At 43.6% G+C, this 22,721-nt stretch overlaps 1 protein-coding gene across 4 annotated transcripts in view; it reads left to right on the top strand.

Moving 5' to 3' along the window:
* Positions 1–22,721, top strand: part of TRIP13 (thyroid hormone receptor interactor 13) — a 187,251-nt gene that overhangs the window by 32,481 nt on the left and 132,049 nt on the right. For all 4 annotated transcript variants that reach the window (XM_077491827.1, XM_077491826.1, XM_077491825.1 and 1 more), the window contains 3 exons: positions 5,132–5,297; positions 8,638–8,767; positions 9,408–9,463. In XM_077491827.1, coding sequence (XP_077347953.1) covers positions 5,132–5,297; positions 8,638–8,767; positions 9,408–9,463 — 352 coding nt within the window. The remainder of the gene's footprint in view (positions 1–5,131; positions 5,298–8,637; positions 8,768–9,407; positions 9,464–22,721) is intronic.

Genomic DNA, 22,721 nt, shown 5'->3' with positions numbered 1-22,721 from the left:
CTCTCGCAGCCTAGTATCTGTGGAGCAGTAGATAAAGAGTAAGGGGTTTTCTTACCGTCTAATCACAACATTACTAGGAAGTAGTAAAAGGATAACGAGCCATCTATACCAATGTCTGGAAGGTCTATAATTCATGGTACAATTCATCTGCCCAAGACCCAAGGAGTCTTGTTTCCATCTTGAAGTTCTTGCAAGATTGGGCAGATAAGGGACTTGCAGTCAGTACCTTGAAAGTACAGGTTGCGGTGCTAGCGGCGTTCTTAGAAAAATCTGTGGCCTCTGAACCACTGGTAGTCAGATTTTTTTTTTTTTTTTTTAGAACTCTTGCCATATCAAAGCCAGCACCAAGAATTTCCCTACGTCGGACCTGTCGGTAGTTCTGCAATCTTTAGCAAGGAGTGAATTTGAACCTCTGAAAGAAGCGTCACTCAAATGTCTCACTCTTAAAGCTGTGTTCCTGATCGCCATTACTTCAGCACGCAGGATCAGTGAGCTACATGCTCTGTTAATTAGGGAACCTTACCTGTCAGTGTCTCCGGATAGTTATTTTTAGGACAGATCCAAAGTTCTTACCTAAAGTAGCTTTAATACATAATCACTCACAAGACATTGTGCTCCCAACCTTACGCACTAACCCATTGGGGGAGGAGACCTTTTTTCATATGTGGATGTCAAAAGGATTTTGTTACGCCATCTAGAAATTACAAAGGACTTTAGACGTACAGACTCGTTATTTGTCCTTTTTCGGGCAACAAGAAAGGTTGGCAGGCTTCTAAAGGTTCATTAGCCAGATGGCTAAAATGATCCATCCTGGAAGCATACTCGCATGCAGGGTTGTCTCTGCCAGATGGATTTCGTGCACACTCAACCAGAGCCCTTGTGGCCACTTAGACAGAAAGAACTGGTACCGCCCCTGAAAAATATTGCAAGGCGGCAACGTGGTCAAGTTTACGCACCTTTGTGCTACATTACAGACCTGCACCTCACATCTGCCAGCGATCAGTCAATGGGCAGGAAGGTCCTGCAGGCTGTTGACCCACCCTAAGGGGGTAAGTCTCTGTGAGGTGTTTCCTTCTTCGTTTGGGAGGAGTTATGATCTCTCAGGTGCTGTCCTGAAAGACTTCTGGAAAACAAATTACCAGTAAGTCTAACTTGGCTTTTCACAAGTAGAAAATATTTGAGAAATTTTGAAGGTACAGTAATTGGTGCAGCATACAGAGTAAAACGAGCGCTAACACTTTACAGAGTCAATTACAATCCAGCAGACCGACTTACAGCACCGGCATCACTTCACTGTGCTATACAGAGTAGAGATGAAGAAGGGACCCAGCAGGCCCCACCCGTTACAGCCTTCCTGCTAAGAAGTACAGGAGGGGTGGAGACGAGACCAGTCACCTAGCAAAAAGAGAGCAACAGCGACCGGTCTTTATTACAGGAAGCTCCTTCACAGAGGAAAGCTTTCACACTGAATTACTGCACAGATAGAAGAAATACACAAACGTAAAACAAAAAATGAAAGCCCAACACCATTTAAAAAAAAAAGTGTGAAATATATGAATAACAAACATTTAATATCAAAGACACCCTTAAATACTTCATATTTACAGAATCATGATCCTCATATAAACATATACTTAATTGTAAATCGTAGCATACAAACAATGCATATGTGGTATAATTGTGCAATAAACTAAACGCAAAGTGAAAATAAAATTGATAAAAACAAAAAGAAAAGTCCACATCAATAAAAAAAAATGTCCTGTGTTAATGTTGCATAAAAGCTCTAAATAACAAACTTGCCCAAATGTCATGTGCACAGCAACGGAATATTATGCAGGAGTGTTTCACCGCTGTGTATCCACCACTAATCTCCGCTGCCGATTACCTCCATGGCCGACCTACACAATGGTAAGGTTAACCAGAGCTGTCCCAGACACCTGAGTGTAAACTATTGCAGCAACCCTTCAAAGGGCAGCTGAGAACAAATCCCCAAACAATGCCTCAGTATACGTATCACTCAGTAGAATAAATGAAACAGAAAACCTTCCATAGTGTAATACCTTCAGATAAAACCATTTATTTGGTAAAAAGATGAAATAATGCTCACAAACAAAGTGCACTGAGTTCCATGCACAAGGTTAAAAGCAAGAAAGTATTGCATATACATTGCCCCCCTAAGCATGGACATCTGGAGAGGATGTGTCAAATTGACCACTACACAGCTTCCGGGCGTGGTGACTTCATGTTGCTCTGCCTGTCGAGTTTCATCACATGATCTGTGACTTCTTTATAGGGAAGGAATGAGGACGTGTGCAATTTTAAAGCTTGACGTGCTTGTTATCTATTTACTCGGCGTAACATCAGCTTTTATATTTTACCATTTGCATTAAAATTAAGTGTTTTTCCAAAAAATATGTGCTTGAAAAACTGCTGCTTAAATACATAAAATTATGTGACATAAAAAATTCCAAAAAACCACCAATTTATTTTGTGGGGTTTTTGTTTAAAAAAATACATTTTTATATATATATATATATATATATATATATATATATAATACATTTCCATGCTTTATTTTGTTGAGAAATCACTTTAAAAAACACCTTTTGCCCGTGGCCTTGAGTAAGGGCAAATGATTCATGTAGCATTTACTTCCTGGAATCCAGCTGCTCTTAGTTCAAGCATGCAAGCAGGAGTGCTTAGCTGAGAAAGCTCCACTACTGAAGACTTCTGACATGTGTGACATAATTTGCCTAGGCAAGAAATCAGAAAGTAACTGAAGAAATGTAAAATAAAAAGTTTAAAACAAGCAAATATGATATACTTTCTTATCTATTTACTAACGCTACCAGCATAAGGATTAAAAATTAGAGGTTTTTTTTGGGCTGATATGTTAGGCCGTTTTTTTTTTTGTTTTGTTTTTTATCCCCCTTCCTCTCATAAAATCTAACACACACCTTTCCCACTGGGGCGTTTTTCAGGCACTTTTGGGCTAAAAATAGCACCTGTAAAGTGCCTGCAAAACGGCTCCCCTGCAGTCTTTGTGAAAGACAGGGTGCTTTCACACTGTGGCGATGCGCTGGCAGGATGTTAAAAAAAAGTCCTGCAAGCAGCACGTTTGGAATGGTGTATGCCACTCCTCCACCACTCCTGCCCATTGATATTAATGGGCACCACTGCCGAAGCGCATGCAATGCAATTTGGCAGCGGTGCTTCATGGGCGCATTTAACCCCTTCCTCGGTCGCTAACTGGGTTATATGCACCCCACTAGCAGCCGAATGGCACCGCTAAAATGACGGTAAAGCGCCGCTAAAACTAGCAGCATTTTACCATCAACGCCTGCCCGCTCCAGTGTGAAAACAGCCTTAATAATTGATACAGAAAATTTCTTACATTTAAACATTTATTAAACAAAACAAACCTCCAATCAGTTTACTTCTATGTATGATTTAGATAAAACAAAAAAACTAGGTAGTCAAAACTTTTGGACGGAAAAAAAATGGACTAACTTTGTTTTTTTTTTTTTTGTTTTTTTAAATCATTAGTGTATTATTTTTCCCCCCAAAAAATTGCATTTCAAAAACCTGCCGTGTGACATAAAATATTGCAACAACCGCTATTTTATTCCCTAGGATCTCTGCTAAAAAAAAATTATATATATATATATATATATATATATATATATATATATATATATATATATATATATATAATTTTTTGGGGGGTCTAAGTGATTTTCTGTCAGAAAATACAGTTTTTTTTTACTTGTAAGCAACAAGTGTCAGAAAAGATTTTGTCTTTAAATGGTTAAACTGAGAACTCTACACAGTGAGTTGAGTTCATTCATTCAAGTGTAAACATTGTATCTCTTTGCTCTTTTCTTGGCAGACTGCCCAGAGAGGAAACAAGTTGCTTCTATGAAGACTCAGGCAACTTGCATTGACTTCTATTACAGAAGTCATTTGCAAGTTGCGCTGTGGTTCTAAATCGGCATTTTTATCAGCACAATCAGCCGATGCCGATTAATTAAAAAATGGCAAATATCGACCGATATATCGGCCGGCCGATATATCGGTCGACCTCTATTAAAAATAGTCAATGTGTCAGAGTGTGAAGTTTAACTTTGAACTCCTGGATCAGCAAACCTTCTTTAGCTTTTGACCCCGGTTCAAACTAGTGTGATACCAGACATCGCATGCAATTGGCACTGCATTGCTGTGCAGATCACATGGGATGGCTGTGCGTTTTCAGCCATACAGACTGTATTCTCGCATTGCACCAGTGTGAACTGAGCCTTATGCCACCTACACACAACCAGACTTTCTGGCAGACTAGGTTCGAAGGTCTTCCCGGCGGACATTCGGCGGAGTTCCAACGGACTTTCTGAATGAACAGACTTGGCCACACACGAGTCCGTTCGTTTTGAACCTGATGATGTAAACAGGACTAAACAAGGAAATTCAGTAGCCAATAGCTTCTCTTGCATCGTATTTGGTCCATCAGACCAGCACACAGACGAACGGTTTTCCTGATTTTAGTCCGTAGGAATTGAGTCCGTTGGATAGATTTGAAACATGTTCTATTTCTTGGTCCGTCAGATTTATTTTTAGAAAAACGTGTAACGGGGACACAAAACCAAAAAAATTGTTGGAGAGCTTCAGTCACTATGTGTTTGGTGTAAATCCTTATCAGGACAGGAAGTTGAGGATACATTTCTCTTAACACAGACCCAGTTAGCACTACATTCTTTCATCGTGCCTCTATTTTAAGGTTTAAATCATGAACAGGTACGATTACATTCTGTCTTTTTTTTCACTAAAGAGTTTTTTGTTGCCTGAGGATCACTTTTTATAAGTGACTAATACAAAGATATTAAAATACAAGTATTATTACTTGTTAAACATACAAGTACTAAGCCTATGAGACCAGCCGAACGGCTGCTGGGACTAACAACAAAGGTGGAAAATTATTTATGGTTCTGGAGCTGTTCAGTGGGAGACCACGCACCCATCCAAGTAAATGGAAGTCACATTCTTCTCCTGTCTTAAAAACTCTTAATTGTGATAATTCTAATGGTTAAACCACGTTTTTCTTTAGAGAATAAACACATTTTTCTGTTTTAATCTTTAGCACTGCAAAGACTGAAGAAATAAGATCTCGTGTTCTACAACTGTTAAATAGGCATTGCGTTGTGTTTGGTGATTATTCTTGGACAGAGTTTGATGATGTGTTTTTAACAAAGAATGTAAATTCAGTGGCCATTGTAGATACGGAGTTAAAAGTAAAAGACAGACAGGTAAGGCATATAGATTACATTTGCATTAATGTGTTTTGAAATTTTTACAGATTTCTGTAGTTTAACTTTAAAGTGCAGCTTCTGGTTTCCCTCTAGACAGCTCCCATGTGTTTTTTAATCTTTTATTTTTATTTTTATTTTTTATTATTACTCTTATCTTATCCAGATATCTTCAGGCCAGTCACATGACACTCAGGGTTATCTTCCTCCTAGGATCTTTTCCCAGTGATGCTGAGTGTGTGACATGTCAGTGTTGTCTGCATTTTTATACTATGGGTGCAGGGTGCCATAGTAACACCCCCTCAGGGAGCCAGTCTGTGACACCCTGAATTCACAGTATATCCTTGGTCATCCAAGTTAAATGAGTCCCAGACTGAGGATATCTTGTGGTGGAAAAAGTACTGTGGGGGAGGAGTGCTTAGGCTGGGCATGCCAAGTTAAATGAGGTGTTTTGCAGCAAAAGCTGCATTTCTGCTTGTAACATCCTGAAGGACACACACACACACACACACACACACACACACACACACACACACACACACACACACACACACACACACATTGTGTATGTGTGTGTACATACAACATAAGGGGTCAATTAATCTGATGCTGTGGAGCTATTTTCTATCCAACCACCCATCTTAAAGGAACTTTAAAAAAGTAACACAAAATTGGGCCTTAAATTATGTGATACCGATTTGTACCATTTGTGATATCGCTATTTTGGACACATGCACTATTCAAAACTGCTGTTTCTGCAACACAGATTTTCAAACATGTCAATCATTATTGCCTTTGCAATATCCTTTGGGCGGGGGCAGCCCGAAGTCAGAGCCCAGCACCGGGGGGGGGGGGGGGGGAGGAAGTTGTATAGAAGGGAGTGTTACCTACCTGACACACAATGACCTACCTGACAAACACTGACTGCTGATCTAATGGGTCATCAGCAGTCAGCACCCCCACTACATTAGCTCAGAGTCCTCTTATATCAGCACCCCCCTTAGAGATCTCTGTTAGATCAGAGACCCACATTAGACTGCCTTACAGAGAGCCGTTTAGAGTCCGGAAGTGTGGGAGCCGGAGTTTGGGGGCGCCGCAAAGCTGCTCTTCTGTAGTGCCATTTTCCTTCCATCCATGGTGTATCGGGGGGCTTGGGGAGAAGGCAAAGTAGAGGCAGATACTGCATCGCTGTGCTCACTGTGTCGGCAAGACTCATTTGAACTGGTACACTCATTTACAGGGCCGCTGTTAGGAATCATGGGGCCTCCACCCCCTGGGGGGGGGGGGGGGGTGGGAAAGGTGGGGGAGGGAGGTGAGAGAGGAGGAGGTAAGGGGGGGTGGCTGGAGTTCTCACTATGGGTCCTGCATTATTTGATGATGTTGGAGTCTGACCACCAGCCAGAGTGCCTTATAGAAGAGGCCTTGGGGGATCAGTCACACAGCGTGTAGGAAGCCTGTGGAATAAAGGAATAAGGTAAGTATTACAGCTAAGAAACAGCAGCTAAAATCAGAACAAATTGTAAAATAAAACTGAAAAGTGCTGTGCTATGTAATATGCACTATACACCCAATAATTGGATACCAAATGTATATATAACATAGAAGCACACAAATATTGACCAATGGTGAAGTGCCAATAAATAATGAAAAAAATATAAGGGAGTGGAAACTCAAATGCACAGTAAATATATAGTTCTCATGTGAAAAAAAACATAGATTTGTAACATTCATAAAGTTCGTAGAAGTCCATAAAATATATTGGAGGGGGGAAAAAAATGATATATGTATATATAGCAAATAATAAAGTGCTCATGTGCAAACAGAGTGTCCTGCTGTGTTTCTAATCATTACGCAGGGTAGTCCATGCAATAACAAAACAGCTTGGTAAGTGTTCAAATTTGCAAAGGTGTCCTCCCTCCAGTGATCCCCTAGGTCAGTGATGGTGAACCTTGGCACCCCAGATGTTTTGGAACTACATTTCCCATGATGCTTATGCACTCTGGAGTGTAGTGGAGCATCATGGGAAATGTAGTTCCAAAACATCTGGGGTGCCAAGGTTTGCCATCACTGCCCTAGGTAGTGAACGCTCACCTTAGAGCGTGCGACTTGGCAATTAAGCCAAGTCTAAACACGCATTAGAACCTCCTCTGGCTCAGAAGGGAAAAACTGCATCCAGGGCTCCTGCAGTGAAATACCTCAGTTTATGAAAAAATAAAAGTGCTTGATAGTGTAGTAGGTTTGAACAATTTAATGAACACAAGCAAACAAACCCTAATACAGGGTACTCACATTTATAAAGTGTGTCTAGTGCACCCCTTTATTGCCAGCAATAACCAATAACATTAGATACCGGAAAGGTATGGGGGTGATGTGCATTTCCTCCTGTGGCAGGTAGACTGCTCCTCGTGCCGGCCTGTTCCCTCCACAACGCGTATTTGATACAGGGAATTCGTATCTACTTCAATTCCCCCTGAAGTAGATACAAATTCCCTGTGGAGGGGGGATAATGGTGTGGGGTTGTTTTTCAGGGGTTGGACTTGGCCCCTTCGTTCTAGTGAAGGAAATTCTTAAGGCGTCAGCATAACTAAAAACTACAATTTCATGCTCCCAACTTTGTGGGAACAGTTTGGAGATGGCCACTTACTGTTTCAGAACAGCATGAGTGCGCACTAGTGCACAAGCAAGGTCCGTGAAGACATGGATGCGTGAGTTTGGGGTAGAGGAACTTGACTGGCCTGCAGAGAGTCCTGACCTGGCCAGGCATTCTTGTCCACATATTGTGATTTAGAAAATTTGTATAGTAAATTAAGAACATTTTATCAGAAACCTTTTTAACTACTTCCAGACCAAACTCTTTCACCGGGTTCATTATTCATTGCTGTTGCATTTTGACAATTTCTCAGTCATGCAACACTGTAACCACATGAACGTTTATATAATTTTTTTAAAGACAGAGCTTTCTTGTAATTTTTAATTGCCACTGTATTTTTTTTTTTTAAGACACTTGTACTTGCTAAAAATGTTATAAAAGAATGAAGCCACCACAGGCACAGTGGTAGGTAGGAGAGATAAGGTAGGTAGGGAGGGGACCCATGGCTCCTGCTGCTGTATCTGAGCCAATGAGGAGGGAGAGAGCCGAGATAGCGTGCATATCATATCATATCCATGCATATCACTGGATCAAGAACGGGAGTGGGTTTGTTTGGGGGGGGGGGGGGGTGGGAGTTGTGGGGGTAGACAAGTAATGGATGAAAAAAATCTAGAGGACATCAGCAGCATTGAAATGTAAAAAAAATTAACAAAAATTTGATTTTGATTTATTCTATTTTATTTTTTGAAGCCCATTGATCTTAGCAAGTGCAGTATATTTGTGAATGTTTTTCATTTAAATGAAGAAGGCCCCAGTTCAGAAAATCTGGAAGAAGAAAATGAGGACCTTGTGGCAGCTGACCATTGGATTTTGCCTGCTGGTGAGAGAGATCTGTATAAACAATGTAACTGCAGTTTCTGATATCCTGGTGCAAGAATGAATGCTGATCCCACTACTTATCACAGATGCAATAAGCCATTTTTAATGTTCTCTGAAAATCAACACAACGCTCTGAAAAACAAGTGATTCTCAAGTATGTCAGCAGCCAAAGACACTGCTAAAAGGCAGTGTAGGTTTTATGAATAGTGACAGTATCTTCCAGTAGAAAAAGGTATATAGTATAGATACAAAAGAGGTTGGTAGCCGGAAAGCATATTAAACCTAGAACTTATGGCATGAAATAAAAGTTTTTGTAGCACATAAAATATTTAAATGATATGCCATTCCTGATGAGTTCAAAAAGAGCCATAGTTGACTGAGATAATTTATATGTGTGATGTTATGCTAAAAATATAAGAAACCGCTATGGAATCGTAAATTACAACACAGTTCTATAATGCATTATAAGTGAGAAAAATATGTATAGTAGAAGGCTAAATTTCTATCTGTGACTGTTCTGAAATGTTTCTTCCTGCATTTTATCCAAAACGTGGTCTTTTGGTGATAATGTAATTTTGCTACGATAGTAGTATTATTCAACATAACATTAATACTTGAAATCTGCTGTTTTAAAATTTCAGTTGAATTTCATGGACTGTGGGAGAGTTTAATATATGACAGCGAAATAAAGTCAAATGTAAGTAAATTCTGTTTGACAATGCCTGGTGTGTTTTGTACATAATCAGTGATTTTGTGATAGCCTTTTATTTACATTTTGTTTGGCTTGTGGAACAGAAGACCATATCTGCAGTGTAATTCTGTTAATCCTGAAGTGCAGGGGTGGAACACATGAATAATAATTGCCAGATGGAACCGAATATCCACACTTTTCCCATTATACTTCCATGATTGCAACACAAATACAGAGATAGCCTATTTACTGAACAAGACAATAAACCGCTTGCCTATAGATCAGTATTGACGTTTTTCACATACATGTTAATATCCACACTTTTTTCGCTATAAAATTACTTACAACCACTAAAAATTTATACATTTTCTGAATGCAGAGACCCTGGAAATTAAAATGGTGTTTTATGATATTTGTGCAGCCGTTTTTATTAAATGGTAATTTTTAGGAAAAAATACACCTAAAATGAATTTTTAGTCCACACAAACACTGTATAATACCCTATTGTGTGGTAAAATATAAAACATAATATTGTGTCAAGTACAGTGAATAGATTCCAAACATATCAATATTTGAATTTGCACACACTTGTAAAACGACAACAAACTATGGTGCCTAAAATTGTCCACAGGCAACACAGGTTATCAGTTTAGAATTAAACGTGATGGTGCTGGAATGTATTTATTTTATTTTAAATGGGAGTAAACCCTCCTATTTTATCCATGGAAGCTGCCATATTGGCCTCTGTTAAATCTTCAGCTGCCATGATGCTTGCTGCACATGTGATTGGGTAGGACACCAGCCATTGGATGGTTTGACAGTTTAGTTGAGATCACAACCAATGTGACAGTTAAATCTCTACCACGTGCAGGATTATTATTTTTTTTTTTTTAAACCGTTAAATCTGAGTTTATTTTCGCTTTAATTCTTTTCCACTTTACATTTTTTTACATTTTTTATTTAACTGAACAAGACCCCTTATGATAGCTTTAGGCAGCCTGATGATGCCTCCATTGCCCTCCCAAGCAGCTGATCAATCGCAGATGTGTTTGATCAGCTGCTTATTTGGCTGTAATGGCCAGGGAAATTTCTAAACTGGAAGTGACAAAATTCTCCTTGCTTCTGGCTTCGTTCATCACAGAGGAGATAAGAGAATGGATGTTCCTTCATCTCCTCTGTGGGCAGCTGACCCAACCACTTACAGTGGTCCAATTTGGAATGGGAGAGTCCAGGAACAATGGAAATGGGAGGTGGGAAGCGCTCCGCAGCACTGATATAGTGATCAGGTGGCTTCATAGCTGCTCCAATCGCTTTTACAAGAAAGAGTGATTGCTAGCACTGTGTTGCCTTTTTAATTATTTCCTAATAAAATTCAATTCATTTTTTTTTTTTTTACTATATTACAAATGATTCGGAACACATTCGTGTTGTGGCCTATCATGATTTCAGCAAAGCATTTGATACAGTTCCACATAATGATATCATAAAAATTTGTACAAGCTAGGACCCTTGGCTGGTTCAGTTGATAGAGAATAGATATCAGAGTATGGTTGTAAACAGATTTCATTCAGTACAGAGACGTGATTAGCTGTGTACCACAAAGCTATGCACTAGGTACTATTGTACTTAACTACAGGATAAGTTCACCTTTTAATCCTTTTCAAATGCTCATCTATTTGCTGGTAAAAAAAAGTGCAAATATATATATTTTTTTTTACCTGGAGCCTGGAAAGCATTGCAACCGCAATCAGCAGATCATGGCTGCCATGCAGGACTCCTGCAGATTTATTAGTGTATTTGTTTGTACCTCATACGGGGAGGGAGATACCCACTGGCAGGAAGACAATGAGCTACCAGAGCACTTAAAAGCACCTTGGTAGTTAATTGAAACTACAAGCCGAAAACCGCAAAGGCTGTCGGTACTTGTAGTTTTCCATTCACAGAACTCTGTAAATGAATGACACGGCTGTGTCTTATTTAAAACGGTGACTGCAAGTGGGGGAGATCCCCCGTTCGCTTTCGCTACAGGCAGGGGAACGGGCGATGGCTGCAGGAGTGTGAACAAGTTGCCTGTTCCACCCTAAAAACAAAGGTGAATTTGCCCTTTAGGCCTGGTTCACACTGATGCATCAAAATCGCACCCCATTCATGCAAACTGCTGCGGGTGTGTATATTAACGACACTCCAAAATCAGTTTGCAAAATGCAGTGTGATTTGCAGAATTGGATCGCATGGGTTACCACACCCATGTCATACCCACCTGATTCTGATGTGGCCAAAAAAAGGATCCTGCGCAGTTTTGATGCTGTGCGATTTGAGTCATACAAAATAAATGGCTCAAATCGCTCTGCTGCAGAATCACGTGTGATTTGAACAGGAATATGGTACGATTGCTGTACAAATCACATGCGGTTCCCACACCGCACCAGTATGAAACAGGCCTTAATCTGTTTGTAAATTACATGACTGGTTACATAGACAAGTTATATCTTTTTGCTGATGACTAGGGATTGGCCCAAAATTTGCGTTTGATTCGAACATCGGGTGTTCGCCCGTTTGGCGAATACCGAAAATGATGGAGCATTTGCGGCATACTTTGGCCAATCACAGCATGCCTTGCTGCGAGAGCCATGATTGGCCAAAGGCCACTCCCCCACACTATATTATTATTATATACTATAGGCTGATTACACAGCTGTATGTAGTAGAGCTGCATGATTAATAGTCAAGAATCGAAATTGCGATTCTTTTCCCTTCCCAATCTTCAAAACCGCATGTCACAATTTTTTTTCTAACAAGTGCAGAGAGTTCACACAGCTGAAAAAAAAATCCAGGCAGCCTGCCAAGTTTTATCACAACATAGTGGATAAGTAAACAAAGTAACTTTTCTTCTTGGATCAAAGGAATGGGCTTCTGTGTGTAGGTGAGGGAAGTTTAACCACTTAAACTTTTTTCTGGCACTTGCTTACAAATTAAAATCATTATTTATTCCTAGAAAATTACCCATATATATATATATATGTATATATTTTTAGCAGAGACCCTAGAGAATAAAATAGTGGTTGTTGCAATATTTTATGTCACATTGTATTTGCAAAATGCATTAAAAAAATACACTTTAGTGAATAAAAAAAAAAAAAACTAAACCGTAAAGTTAGTCCAATTTTGTATAATGTGAAAGATGATGTTACACTGCGAAAATCGTGATAGAATTGTGATCTTTATTCTGAGCAAAAAAATTGTGATTCCAATTTTAGCCAGAATTGTGCATTGGAGTGGACAGGAGCTAGAGCTAACTTGAGCTAGACTATTTAGTTACATATTCGATGAGGTTGAAAAAAGACACAAGTCCATTAAGTCCAACCTGCGTGTGTGCTTTTATGTCAGTATTACAATGTGTATCTCTGTATGTTGTGGTCATTCGATGCTCCCCGCTGAAGACACTGCTTGTGGGAGAGAATTCCACAGCTTTGCAGCTCTTATTGTAAAGAACCCTCTACCAACTTGCTGACTGGCTCGCACTAATATACGGCATGGGTGCGCAAAATCCTGTATGAGTACGTCGGCCCGTTAAGAGCCACCCTTCTGCACGATGGGGACCCAATACGCTTGGCCCGTGGGCGCGATCACTTGCACCAGCATGGGGATTTGTGTGTGTAAACACATAAATCCCTGTGCTGTCGGGAGAGGAGACATGTTGTTTGTTCCTACTAAGCATTAATGATATGTCTCCACTTACTCAGTCCTATCCCCATACAGTTAACATACATTTAACCCCTTGATCACCCCCTAGTGTTAAGCCCTTCCCTACCAGTGAAATTTACACAGTAATCCATGCATTTTTATAGCACTGATCGCTGTATAAATGTTAGTGGTAAAAAAATAATAATGAAAATGCCATATATATTTCCCATAGTTTGCAGACGCTATAACTTTTGAGAAAACCAATCAATATACACTTATTGAGATTTTTTTTTTTTTTTTTTTTTTCTTACCAAGATTATGTAGAAGAATATATATTGGCATAAACTGATGAAGACATTTTTTGTTTTTTTTTAAAAACATTTTTAGGGATATTTATTGTAGCAAAAAGTTGAAAATATCGTGTTTTTTTTTTTTTTTTAATTGTCTCTGTATTTTTGTTTATAGCGCAAAAAATAAAAAACGCAGAGGTGATTAAATACCACCAAAAGGAAACTCTACTTGTGAGGGAAAAAAGGACGCACATTTCCTTTGGGTAGAACATTGCATGACTGCACAATTACCAGTTAAAGCGACGCAGTGCCAAATAGTAAAAAGTGCTCTGGTCATGAAGGGGGTAAAATCTCCCGGGGCTGAAATGATTAAGGTTAAACCACTTCTCTTCTAATTTTAGTGCATGACTGCATGTCTTTTTAAATTCCCTTTCGCTGAAAAGTTTTATCCCCATTGTGGGGTCACCAGTATAGTATATGTACATTGAAAAACGTCTCTTATACAGAAAGAATAAGTTCAATGCTCCTAACCTTTCCTCATAGCTAAGGTCCTCCAGTCCCTTTATTACAGGGGTCTCAAACGTGCTGCCCTCCAGCTGTTGCAAAACTACAAGTCCCTTTTGCCTGTGGGAGTCATGCTTGTAACTGTGAGCCTTGCAATGCCTCATGGGACTTGTAGTTTTGCAACAGCTGGAGGGCCACCAGTTTGAGATCCCTGCTTTATTAGCTTTGTTGTCCTTCTCTGGACTCTCTCCAGTTCCTTACTGAGGACTGGTGCCCAGAACTGGATGGCATACTCCAGGTGCGGCCAGACCAGAGTCTTGTAGATTGGGAGAAATATAGTTTCTTAATTGTACATCACGGGACACAGAGCCATAGTAATTACTATGTGGGTTTTAGGCCACCTTCAGGTGATGGACACTAGCACACCCTAAGACAGGAAGTAAACTCCCGATATAACCCCTCCCACTACTGGGAGTATCTGCTTTTTCGCCAGTGTCTAAAGTGTTGGTCACGAGTAAAGATGTGCTCTGCTGAGCTCCACTGGAGCAATCTTTGTTGGGGCTAGCTATGCAATCGGATCCATTCAAAATATTTTTTTAGGCCAAATTGAATGGTACCTGGGCCTCGTGGCGGAAGAAACGAGGTTTAGCCAATAATGCTTCTCTTTCTAGAGAGCTGGACCCAGGGATCCAGTGCTTTTGTTTTTTTCAGCCATAAGTTGTTTTTTTCTGGCAGGGTCTTATTACGTGTCCAGGAGCGTGGATCCCCCGATAGAAAGGGGCCTCAGCTCCTGAAGGTTTTTTTTTAATGGAGCCCACTGTGAGGGGTAAAGATTGGTTGGTTTTACCACAGAAATCCCTGCGGCAGGAAAGGTAAGTGGAGATTTCTAAGGAATTTTTACGTCTCTTCCGAATTGTCTCCTTTAAAAAAAAGTAAATGTCATGCTTAAAAGTCACCACTGGGGGCTCTATAGAGCACGTACCTTGTCATGCTTCCTCAAAGCTCACACTTGGACCCCCTCTCCCTGGACAGGTGGAAGCAAGAACGATCGAAATGGAGCGATGCGGCTCCATTTTTTGCCGCCCCTGCATGGCGCTTTGATAGCGGGTCTTCTCCTCACCACCACCCCCCCCCCCCCCCCCCACACACACACACACACACACACAGACGCCGATCCCGTCGGATCGGAGGCACACGCGGGAAAGACGCTCTTTTGAAAAGAGAGGGGGGCACGATGTGACAGAGGGGCTTAGCGTGGCGTTGGCGTGCGGCGGCGCTCAGCGCGGGAGTATGTTTTAAAAACTTAAAATTTCTTTCTTGCATATCATGGGACACAGAACCTTAAAGGGGTTGTAAAGGTAAATGTTTTTTCACCTTAATGCATTCTATGCATTAAGGTGAAAAAACATCTCACACTGCCGGCGCCCCCAGTCCCCCCGTTTTACTTACCTGACCCCTCGAAAATCCCGCGCTCGCCCCCGCCGTCCTCTTCGCCGCTCAGCCTGGCCGCTGATTGGCTGGAGTGGATGGATTGAAAGCAGCGCAGCCATTGGCTCGCGCTGCTGTCAATCACATCCAATGACGCAGCGCGCCGGGGGGCGGGGCCTTGTGATACAGCGAGCGGCTATAGCCGCCGGCTGTATCACGGGAGCGCGCCCGCAATGCTTCTCACCAATGCGAGGGAGCTCGCATTAACGTGAGAAGCACCTGCGGGAGGAAGCAGAGACAGCCGCCGAGGGACCCCAGAAGAGCAGGTTCGGGGCCACTCTGTGCAAAACGAGCTGCACAGTGGAGGTAAGTATGACATGTTTGTTATTTTAAAAAAATAAAAAATTTTACTTTACAACCCCTTTAAGTAATTACTTAATGAGTTATGTGCCACCTTCAGGTGTTGACACTGGTATACCCAATACAGGAAGTTCACTTCCTTTATAACCCCTCCTCCTTCCAGGAGTACATCAGTTTTTTTGCCAGTGTCTAAGGTGTTGGTCACGAGTGAAGATGTGCTCTGAGGAGCTCCAGGAGGGATCCATGCTGGATTTAAATAACCTCCATGGCCAGATTCATCCAAGCCACAGGATGGTAACCGGGCCTCACATAGAAGAGCAAGGTTTTGCCTGTAATGCCTCTTTGAGGGCTGGACCTTAGGAACCAACACTATTTTTTGTCTTGCTACATTACCTAAAGTTGTCCTCAGGGGTGCTATACAGGTCCAAAGGAGTGGAACCCCTATTAAGGGACCCGGTCTTTGAAGGTTTATTAACACTGCCCGCCGTGATCGATGAAGTTTGGATCTGTCTGTTTCAGCAGTATCCTGCAGCGTGGGAACTGTAAAAAGTCCACCTATGCCTTTTCTTCCATATATTAAACATTGAATGCCTTAAGTCTCCTCTAGAGGGAGCAAAATGACACATACCTTGGTACGTTGCTTCCAGCAGCTCTGTGTCCTGACTATATCAGCATGTGTGGTCTCAGCAGTCAATGGGGGTTCTTATTGTACAGCAGCAGTTTTTTACATTTTCTTTTTTGTATAAACGGCCCTATTAAGTAAGCCAGGTATATATCCTGCAGATTAGGGACTCTTCTGTTTAAACTTCCCCCTCCCTTCCTGGAGAGGTGTGTTGGCGGCTTTACATATGCTTGTATGTTTAAACTGGCCTTCTTATGTACACTGTCCATCAGTGTGACAGGCAGCACCAGTGTTCTCTTACATTCACCGACTGACACAGCTCCTTTTGTAGACCATTGGGTTGTTACGCCACCTTCAGGAGAGGACTAGGCAGAAAAAGTTAACATGTTATAATAAAACTAGAACTTTCTAGTTCCGCCCAAGGGGCGGTCCCTTAGGTAACAACCCTCCAGCCTGCTCCCTTCAGCCTCAGTTTTTTCTGCCTAGTGAAGAAGGACCTAGGAACCCTGCGGGCCCATCGGTCTGTGGATTCTTCTGCAGAAGTTTTGCTTTTTGCGCAGAATTAAAGATCCTGTGATCTGCTATCAACAGCTGGCTGGGTGACAGGCTGTATACCCTTTTCCTTGTAATCTCCCCAGCCTGGCCAACAAGCATGTGCAGACCATAGCTCCATGCTGGGTCGGCCACGACATGCCCCCAGCTCCAGGGGCGGCCGGTGGGCGTAATGCCACGGGGCACACATATGACCGGGCTACTGATGTCTGCGTCACAGTGGCCAGCAGCCTCCCCGTACTGATCAGAGAGTGGGTCTGTGATGGAATGTCTCCCAGCTCTTCAGGACTGGTAAGTATAGCTCTCCCTGCCTCGGTGGGGCTGAGTAGCTGGGCATTCCCTTGGAGGTTGATTTGGGGTCCCTCACCTCCCTCTCTTCTCTCCTTGTCCCTATCTTTCCCCCTCTTCCCTGTGGGGGATGCTGCATGGGCTGCTGAACGGTGTGTGTGCCATGGACAGGGGCCCTCCAGGGGGGCTCTCACCTGGGGGGTCTGCGCTGGATAGCTGTGTCCTGGATGTGTGTAGGTCTTTCCCCTTAGGTGTCTGGAGGCTGTGTCTGCTGATCGCAGTAGCACTGCTTTACCGCCATTTCTCTGCCTGTTTTTTCACTGTTCTTCATTGCATACAGTGCTGGGCAGCCATGTATGGTGTGACCAGGGAGCAGAATGCTCTGTCTCCATTTTCCTGTAGTCCGGCGGTCATTTTCCCTGTGATTATGTCCTTTATACTGGATGCTCGGTGGCCATTTTGTTGAAGCCTGAACACGTTTTCCAGCTTCAGCACTATTCAGAACAGCTCAGCACAGCACGGTTTGGTCTCTTATGAATCTGGGAGCTGACACAGGACACAGGCACACCTAGCTGGACGGCGCATGACTCGGTCAGGATGGCGAGTCCTGCGGGAGGAGCCCCTCAGCCAGCAGCAGTTAGGAAGGTGGGACAGAGTAGGGTCAGCATGGCTTCAGAAACTGGTGTTTCTTCCCTCGAAATCCAGGCAATTGCAACCGGTTTGCCTGCAGACAGTGCAGTGCCTCTGGACACTTTGTCGGCGGTCCTTAATTTGTTCTTTGCCAAGATGGAGGCGGTGCATGGGCGCAAAAGTGGTTAAAAAATGGCCCCTGCCCCTAACCCCCCCCACCATCCTCCGGGGAGAGCTCTAACGCAGACTCAGGCCCTGCTGAGGCTGGCCCGATACATGGAGTGTTTCCCTTGTCTACGAGAAATCCAAAACTTTTCTCCCTACGGATGAACGGGGTCCTCGTATGTCTTGGTCTGCTAGAGCGGGGTAAAGTGCGCTGAATCAACAACTGCAGAGCATTTTCTTTGCCTTGGGCCGCTGAAATTTTCATACATCGAAAACGATAAATGATCTATACGCGATTGGCATGTGAGTAGTGCACATCTTATGGACGCTGTGGAGTATGGCGTGGTGGAGTTGAATATATGCCCGCAAAGTGACTTTTGCATGATCACATAAATTAATCTCCTCAGAGAAACGAACAACAGCGTCCAGGGGGCCATGGTAATGTATGTGACACACATTTTTGGCCATATAAAACCATGTGTTGATTTAATGAAAACGAACTGATTCCAGCTGTGAAATGATTTAGATGTACTGCTATATATCAGCTTCCTGTGGCCTCTGGAAAATTAATAGTCGTTTTTGAAGGAAACAACTTTTATTTTATATTATAAAGTGAATGAGCCAGAGTCAAGCCGAAAGCCCGCACTGTTCTGGGAGAAATCCACATCCATAATTACTGAATGAACACTCAGCTGCAAATATTATCGGTATTCAGGTGGATACTAATAGCTGTAATCTAAAATTAGTCTCCTTCTTTAACTTGCTGTTGATTGCCTGACAACTATACTATATGACATCGTGAGCATTTCTCCAGGTCTATGGTTGTTAATGGAAACCAGCAGCAACTAGGTCCGGACCAGCGTCTTCTTTGTGTTTGTGTGTGTCATTTATGTTTTGTCTGTGGTCTGTTCTACATGATACATGTTCTGTCTATTCTGAATAAGGACATTCTTCATGAATTGTCTTGGTCTTTTAATGATTTAATTATGGTTAATTATGTTACTAAGAAATTTTAAATAAATTATAAATAACTTTTGTATAAATTAACCCAGTCTCCGAAAAAATCTTTTTGGTGCCCAAAGTAACCCCTTTCTGCGTCTCGCGCTGATCGAGCTGCATCCTTTTTTTTCTGTGAGGCTGGTGATGCCTGTTCTGTCGTTTCAGACGACGCTGACCAGGACCAGTGAGCATAAGTCCCCGTCCGAGTCCGTGTGCAACAGAGCGCTTGTTGGAGCACTTATCACAGCTGTGCGCGATACCCTGAAAATTCAGGAGCCAGCAGACCCCTTTGCTGATGTAGCGGTCCTTTTTGGGTCCCGTAAGCCAGCCCATACACCTAAGGTGTTTCCGTATCTGACTTATATTGATAAGTTCATATAAAAGGAATGGGGTCGACCGCAACTGACTTTTCAGTCCCCAAATACATGTCGGTGCGTTACCCCTTTGAGGAGAGCCTTCTCAAAAAGTGGTCGGCTCCTCCGGTCGTGGACCCCCCAGTATCCAGGTTAAACAAAGTAACCACGATCTTGGTGGAGGGGACTCCTGCCTTTTAAGGACCCCACGGACAGGAATGCCAGGCAGTGGCTCGTTCCTTGTTTACGGCTGTGGGGTCAACAATATGACCAGTACTGGCATCCGCACTTGTGTCAGACACTTACCGAGTGGGCAAAACTTTTTCACCGCGAATTGGGGGAGCAGCAGACCAGTTAGTGCAAGGCCTTAAGTATGTTTGTGAGGCAGCCCTGAATACCCTTCCTCTGTTATCCAGGGCTTCAGTGTCAGCAGTGGTGCTGAGGTGCCTGATTTGGCTAAAATGCTGGTCGGCTGACCAGGCATCTAAGAAAGCCCTGACGGATCTTCCCATCCTTGGTGAACGGCTCTTTGGAGCCTCATTAGATGACATTATTAAAGATGCCACAGGTGATAAGAGTACGCTACTCCCACAGGCCAGGAAGTCTAAGGAGCCACGCCGTAGGCAAGGGCCCTCCTTTTCCGCTCACAATCGGCTTTTTCGTCCATACGGGGCTTTAGCTAAGCGTCCCCAGGACGACTTCTGAAGGACAAAAGCATTGCTGGAACCACAAGCCTGCAAGCAAAAGTGCTACCGCATGAAGGTTTGCCCCCCCCGCCCGCAACTCTGGTGGGGGGTCGCCTTCAGGAGTTTGCAGCCCGGTGGGCCTCTCAGCTGTCCGACCAATGGGTCTGCGATCTGATTTCCTCCGGCTACAAGATAGGGTTCCTCTCTTGGCCACAAAACAGATTCTTCTCCTCCAGCATACCCGCCCCGCCGGGAGGCCCTATTGGGGGCGGTAAGGGTCCTGCTGAGCTGCGGGGTAATAGTACCTGTTCCGGAGTCGGAACGTTTTCAGGGGTTCTACTCAAATCTGTTTGTAGTCCCCAAGAAGGAAGGGGTACGTCCAATTTTGGACCTAAAAGCCCTCAATTACTTTGTAAAAGTACAGAGGTTCAGAATGCAATCAGTTCGCTCAGTAGTCGCTGCACTCCATCAAGGGGACTCCCTGGCGTCTTTGGACATCCAGGATGCGTAGCTGCACATACCCATATGCCTTCGGCATCAGAGGTTTCTGCGATTTGCAGTTGGGGAAGCTCACTACCAGTTTGTGGCTCTCCCCTTTGGTTTGGCATCAGCCCCCCCGAATCTTTACCAAGGTATTGGCTCCTGTTTTGGCATTGCTGCGACAACCCGGAATCGCGATCCTGGGTTACCTATACAATCATCTCCTGAGAGCATCTTCCGCCTCAGAGTTAGGAGGATGTGATGATCACCTTGCAGACCCTGCAGGAATTTGGGTGGCTGTTTAACCTAAAAAAGTCGGTGATTGTACCGACTCAGCGTTTGGAGTAGCTAGGCTTACTGCTGGACTCCATGGAAGCGAGAGTATTCCTCCCTTCGGACAAGCTGCAGACTCTGAGAGCCACGGTAAAACTGCTGATGAACCGCAGGTGGTCGTCGCTACGCTTCTGCATGTGAGCCCTGGGACTCATGGTGGCCTCCTTGGAGGCAATATCTTATGCCCAGTTTCACACCAGAGTCTTGCAGAAGGAGATTTTGACAAAATGGGACAAATCTCCATTGTCCCTGAAACGGCAGATTCAGGTGAGCCAGTTAGTCAGGGATTCCTTGCTCTGGTGGCTGAGGTCCCCGGGACTTCGGTCCAGGAAGTCGTTTCTACCTCTGAAATGGACCGTGATCACAACGATTGCCAGCCTACCTGGCTGAGGTAGAGTAATGGGAGTTCAGTTGACCCCAGGGCCTCTGGTCAGTGGAGGGCACCAAGTTGCCGATCAGTGTCCTCGAGCTGAGAGGGATCAGGCTGTGCCTCTCCACATGGTCGATAAGACTTTGAGGGCATCCGTTCAGGATCTAGTCAGACAACGCCACGGCGGTGGCATACTTCAATCACCAAGGAGGAACAAGAAGCTCGGCCCTGCACGGGAGGTGGCTCACATCCTTCAGTGGGTAGAGCGACATGTACCAGCCCTATCGGCCATTTACATCCCATGAGTGGAGAACTGGCAGACAGACTACCTAAGTCGCCACATGCTGGACCCAGGAGAATGAGCGTTGCATCCTGAGGTGTTCAGGATGAGGTGCTTGCAATGGGGCACACCAGACGTGGATCTTCTGGCCCCCTGTCTCAATTGGAAGGTGCCGAGATTCGTGTCCAGGACAAGAGATCCTTGGACAGACGCGTCAGACGTGCTGGTGGCTTTGTGGGATCAGTACCAGCTGATCTATGCCTTTCCTCCGCTGAAACTGTTACCACGTCTGCTCCGCAGAGTGAAGGCTGAGGGGATTCCAGTAATACTGATTGCCCCAGATAAGCCCCAGCGTCCCTGGTAAGCAGACCTAGTGCGCCTGGTGGCGGATGCCCCATGGTGACTGCCGTTACGAGAGGACCTTCTGTCTCGAGGTGCGATTCTCCATCCTGCTTTACCATTGTTGTTTTTTTTTTTTTTTTTGCAAATCTTTTTATTAAAGTTTATGCAGTAAACAGCAAGCAAACTAACAAACAAAAAAGAAACATACATTGGTCACGACTACAGTTACAGGCGTGATGTATACAGATTTGTAATACAAGACAGTTTGGTACATACAGAATATAACGGAGAGTCTAAGGCACCTCAATGGCCACAGATAGCTAGCTTCATGCGCAGCAGGACAACTTGGAGTTACAACACGCTACTCAGACATATGACATTTCCACTGGTGCAGTTTACTGGGTACTAGAAAAAGGTAGCTTGTTAAGTAGGCTGCGGGTCAGAGGCTGTGGAGGCGTCAGCCAGCCAGCTGGACCAGACCTTATCATATTTTTGCGGGCAACCCCTATTAGCATAGCAGTCTTTGTAAAGAGGCAGGCTGCCGTTGACCAATTTTTTCCACAGGGAGAGAGGAGGGGGAGTTGGCTTACGCCAGCTGAGGGCTATGGCCTTGCGGGCGTAGAAAAGGAGAAGCCCAACCAGGGTGCGTCGCGCCACAGTGGGAATAATATGATCTATCAGGCCCAGTATGCAAATTTCTATGGAGGGCGGGATCGATATGGAGGTGACCTGTGTAATGACCCTCAGTACTTCCTTCCAATAGTCGACAAAGGCCGGGCAGGTCCAAAAAATATGAGTGAAGTCCCCCGGTATTGTCCCACATCGCCAACACCCCGGGGGGGAGGCGGGGTTCATTTTGTGCAATCTATATGGGGTGAAATATGCTCGGTGGACCATC

The sequence above is a fragment of the Lithobates pipiens genome, unplaced genomic scaffold, assembly GCF_037356315.1.
Source record: "Lithobates pipiens isolate NorthernLeopardFrog02 unplaced genomic scaffold, aLitPip1_a1.2 Scaffold_19, whole genome shotgun sequence".
In the NCBI taxonomy this organism is placed as follows: Eukaryota; Metazoa; Chordata; class Amphibia; order Anura; family Ranidae; genus Lithobates; species Lithobates pipiens.
This window is presented reverse-complemented; position numbering and strand designations above follow the sequence as displayed.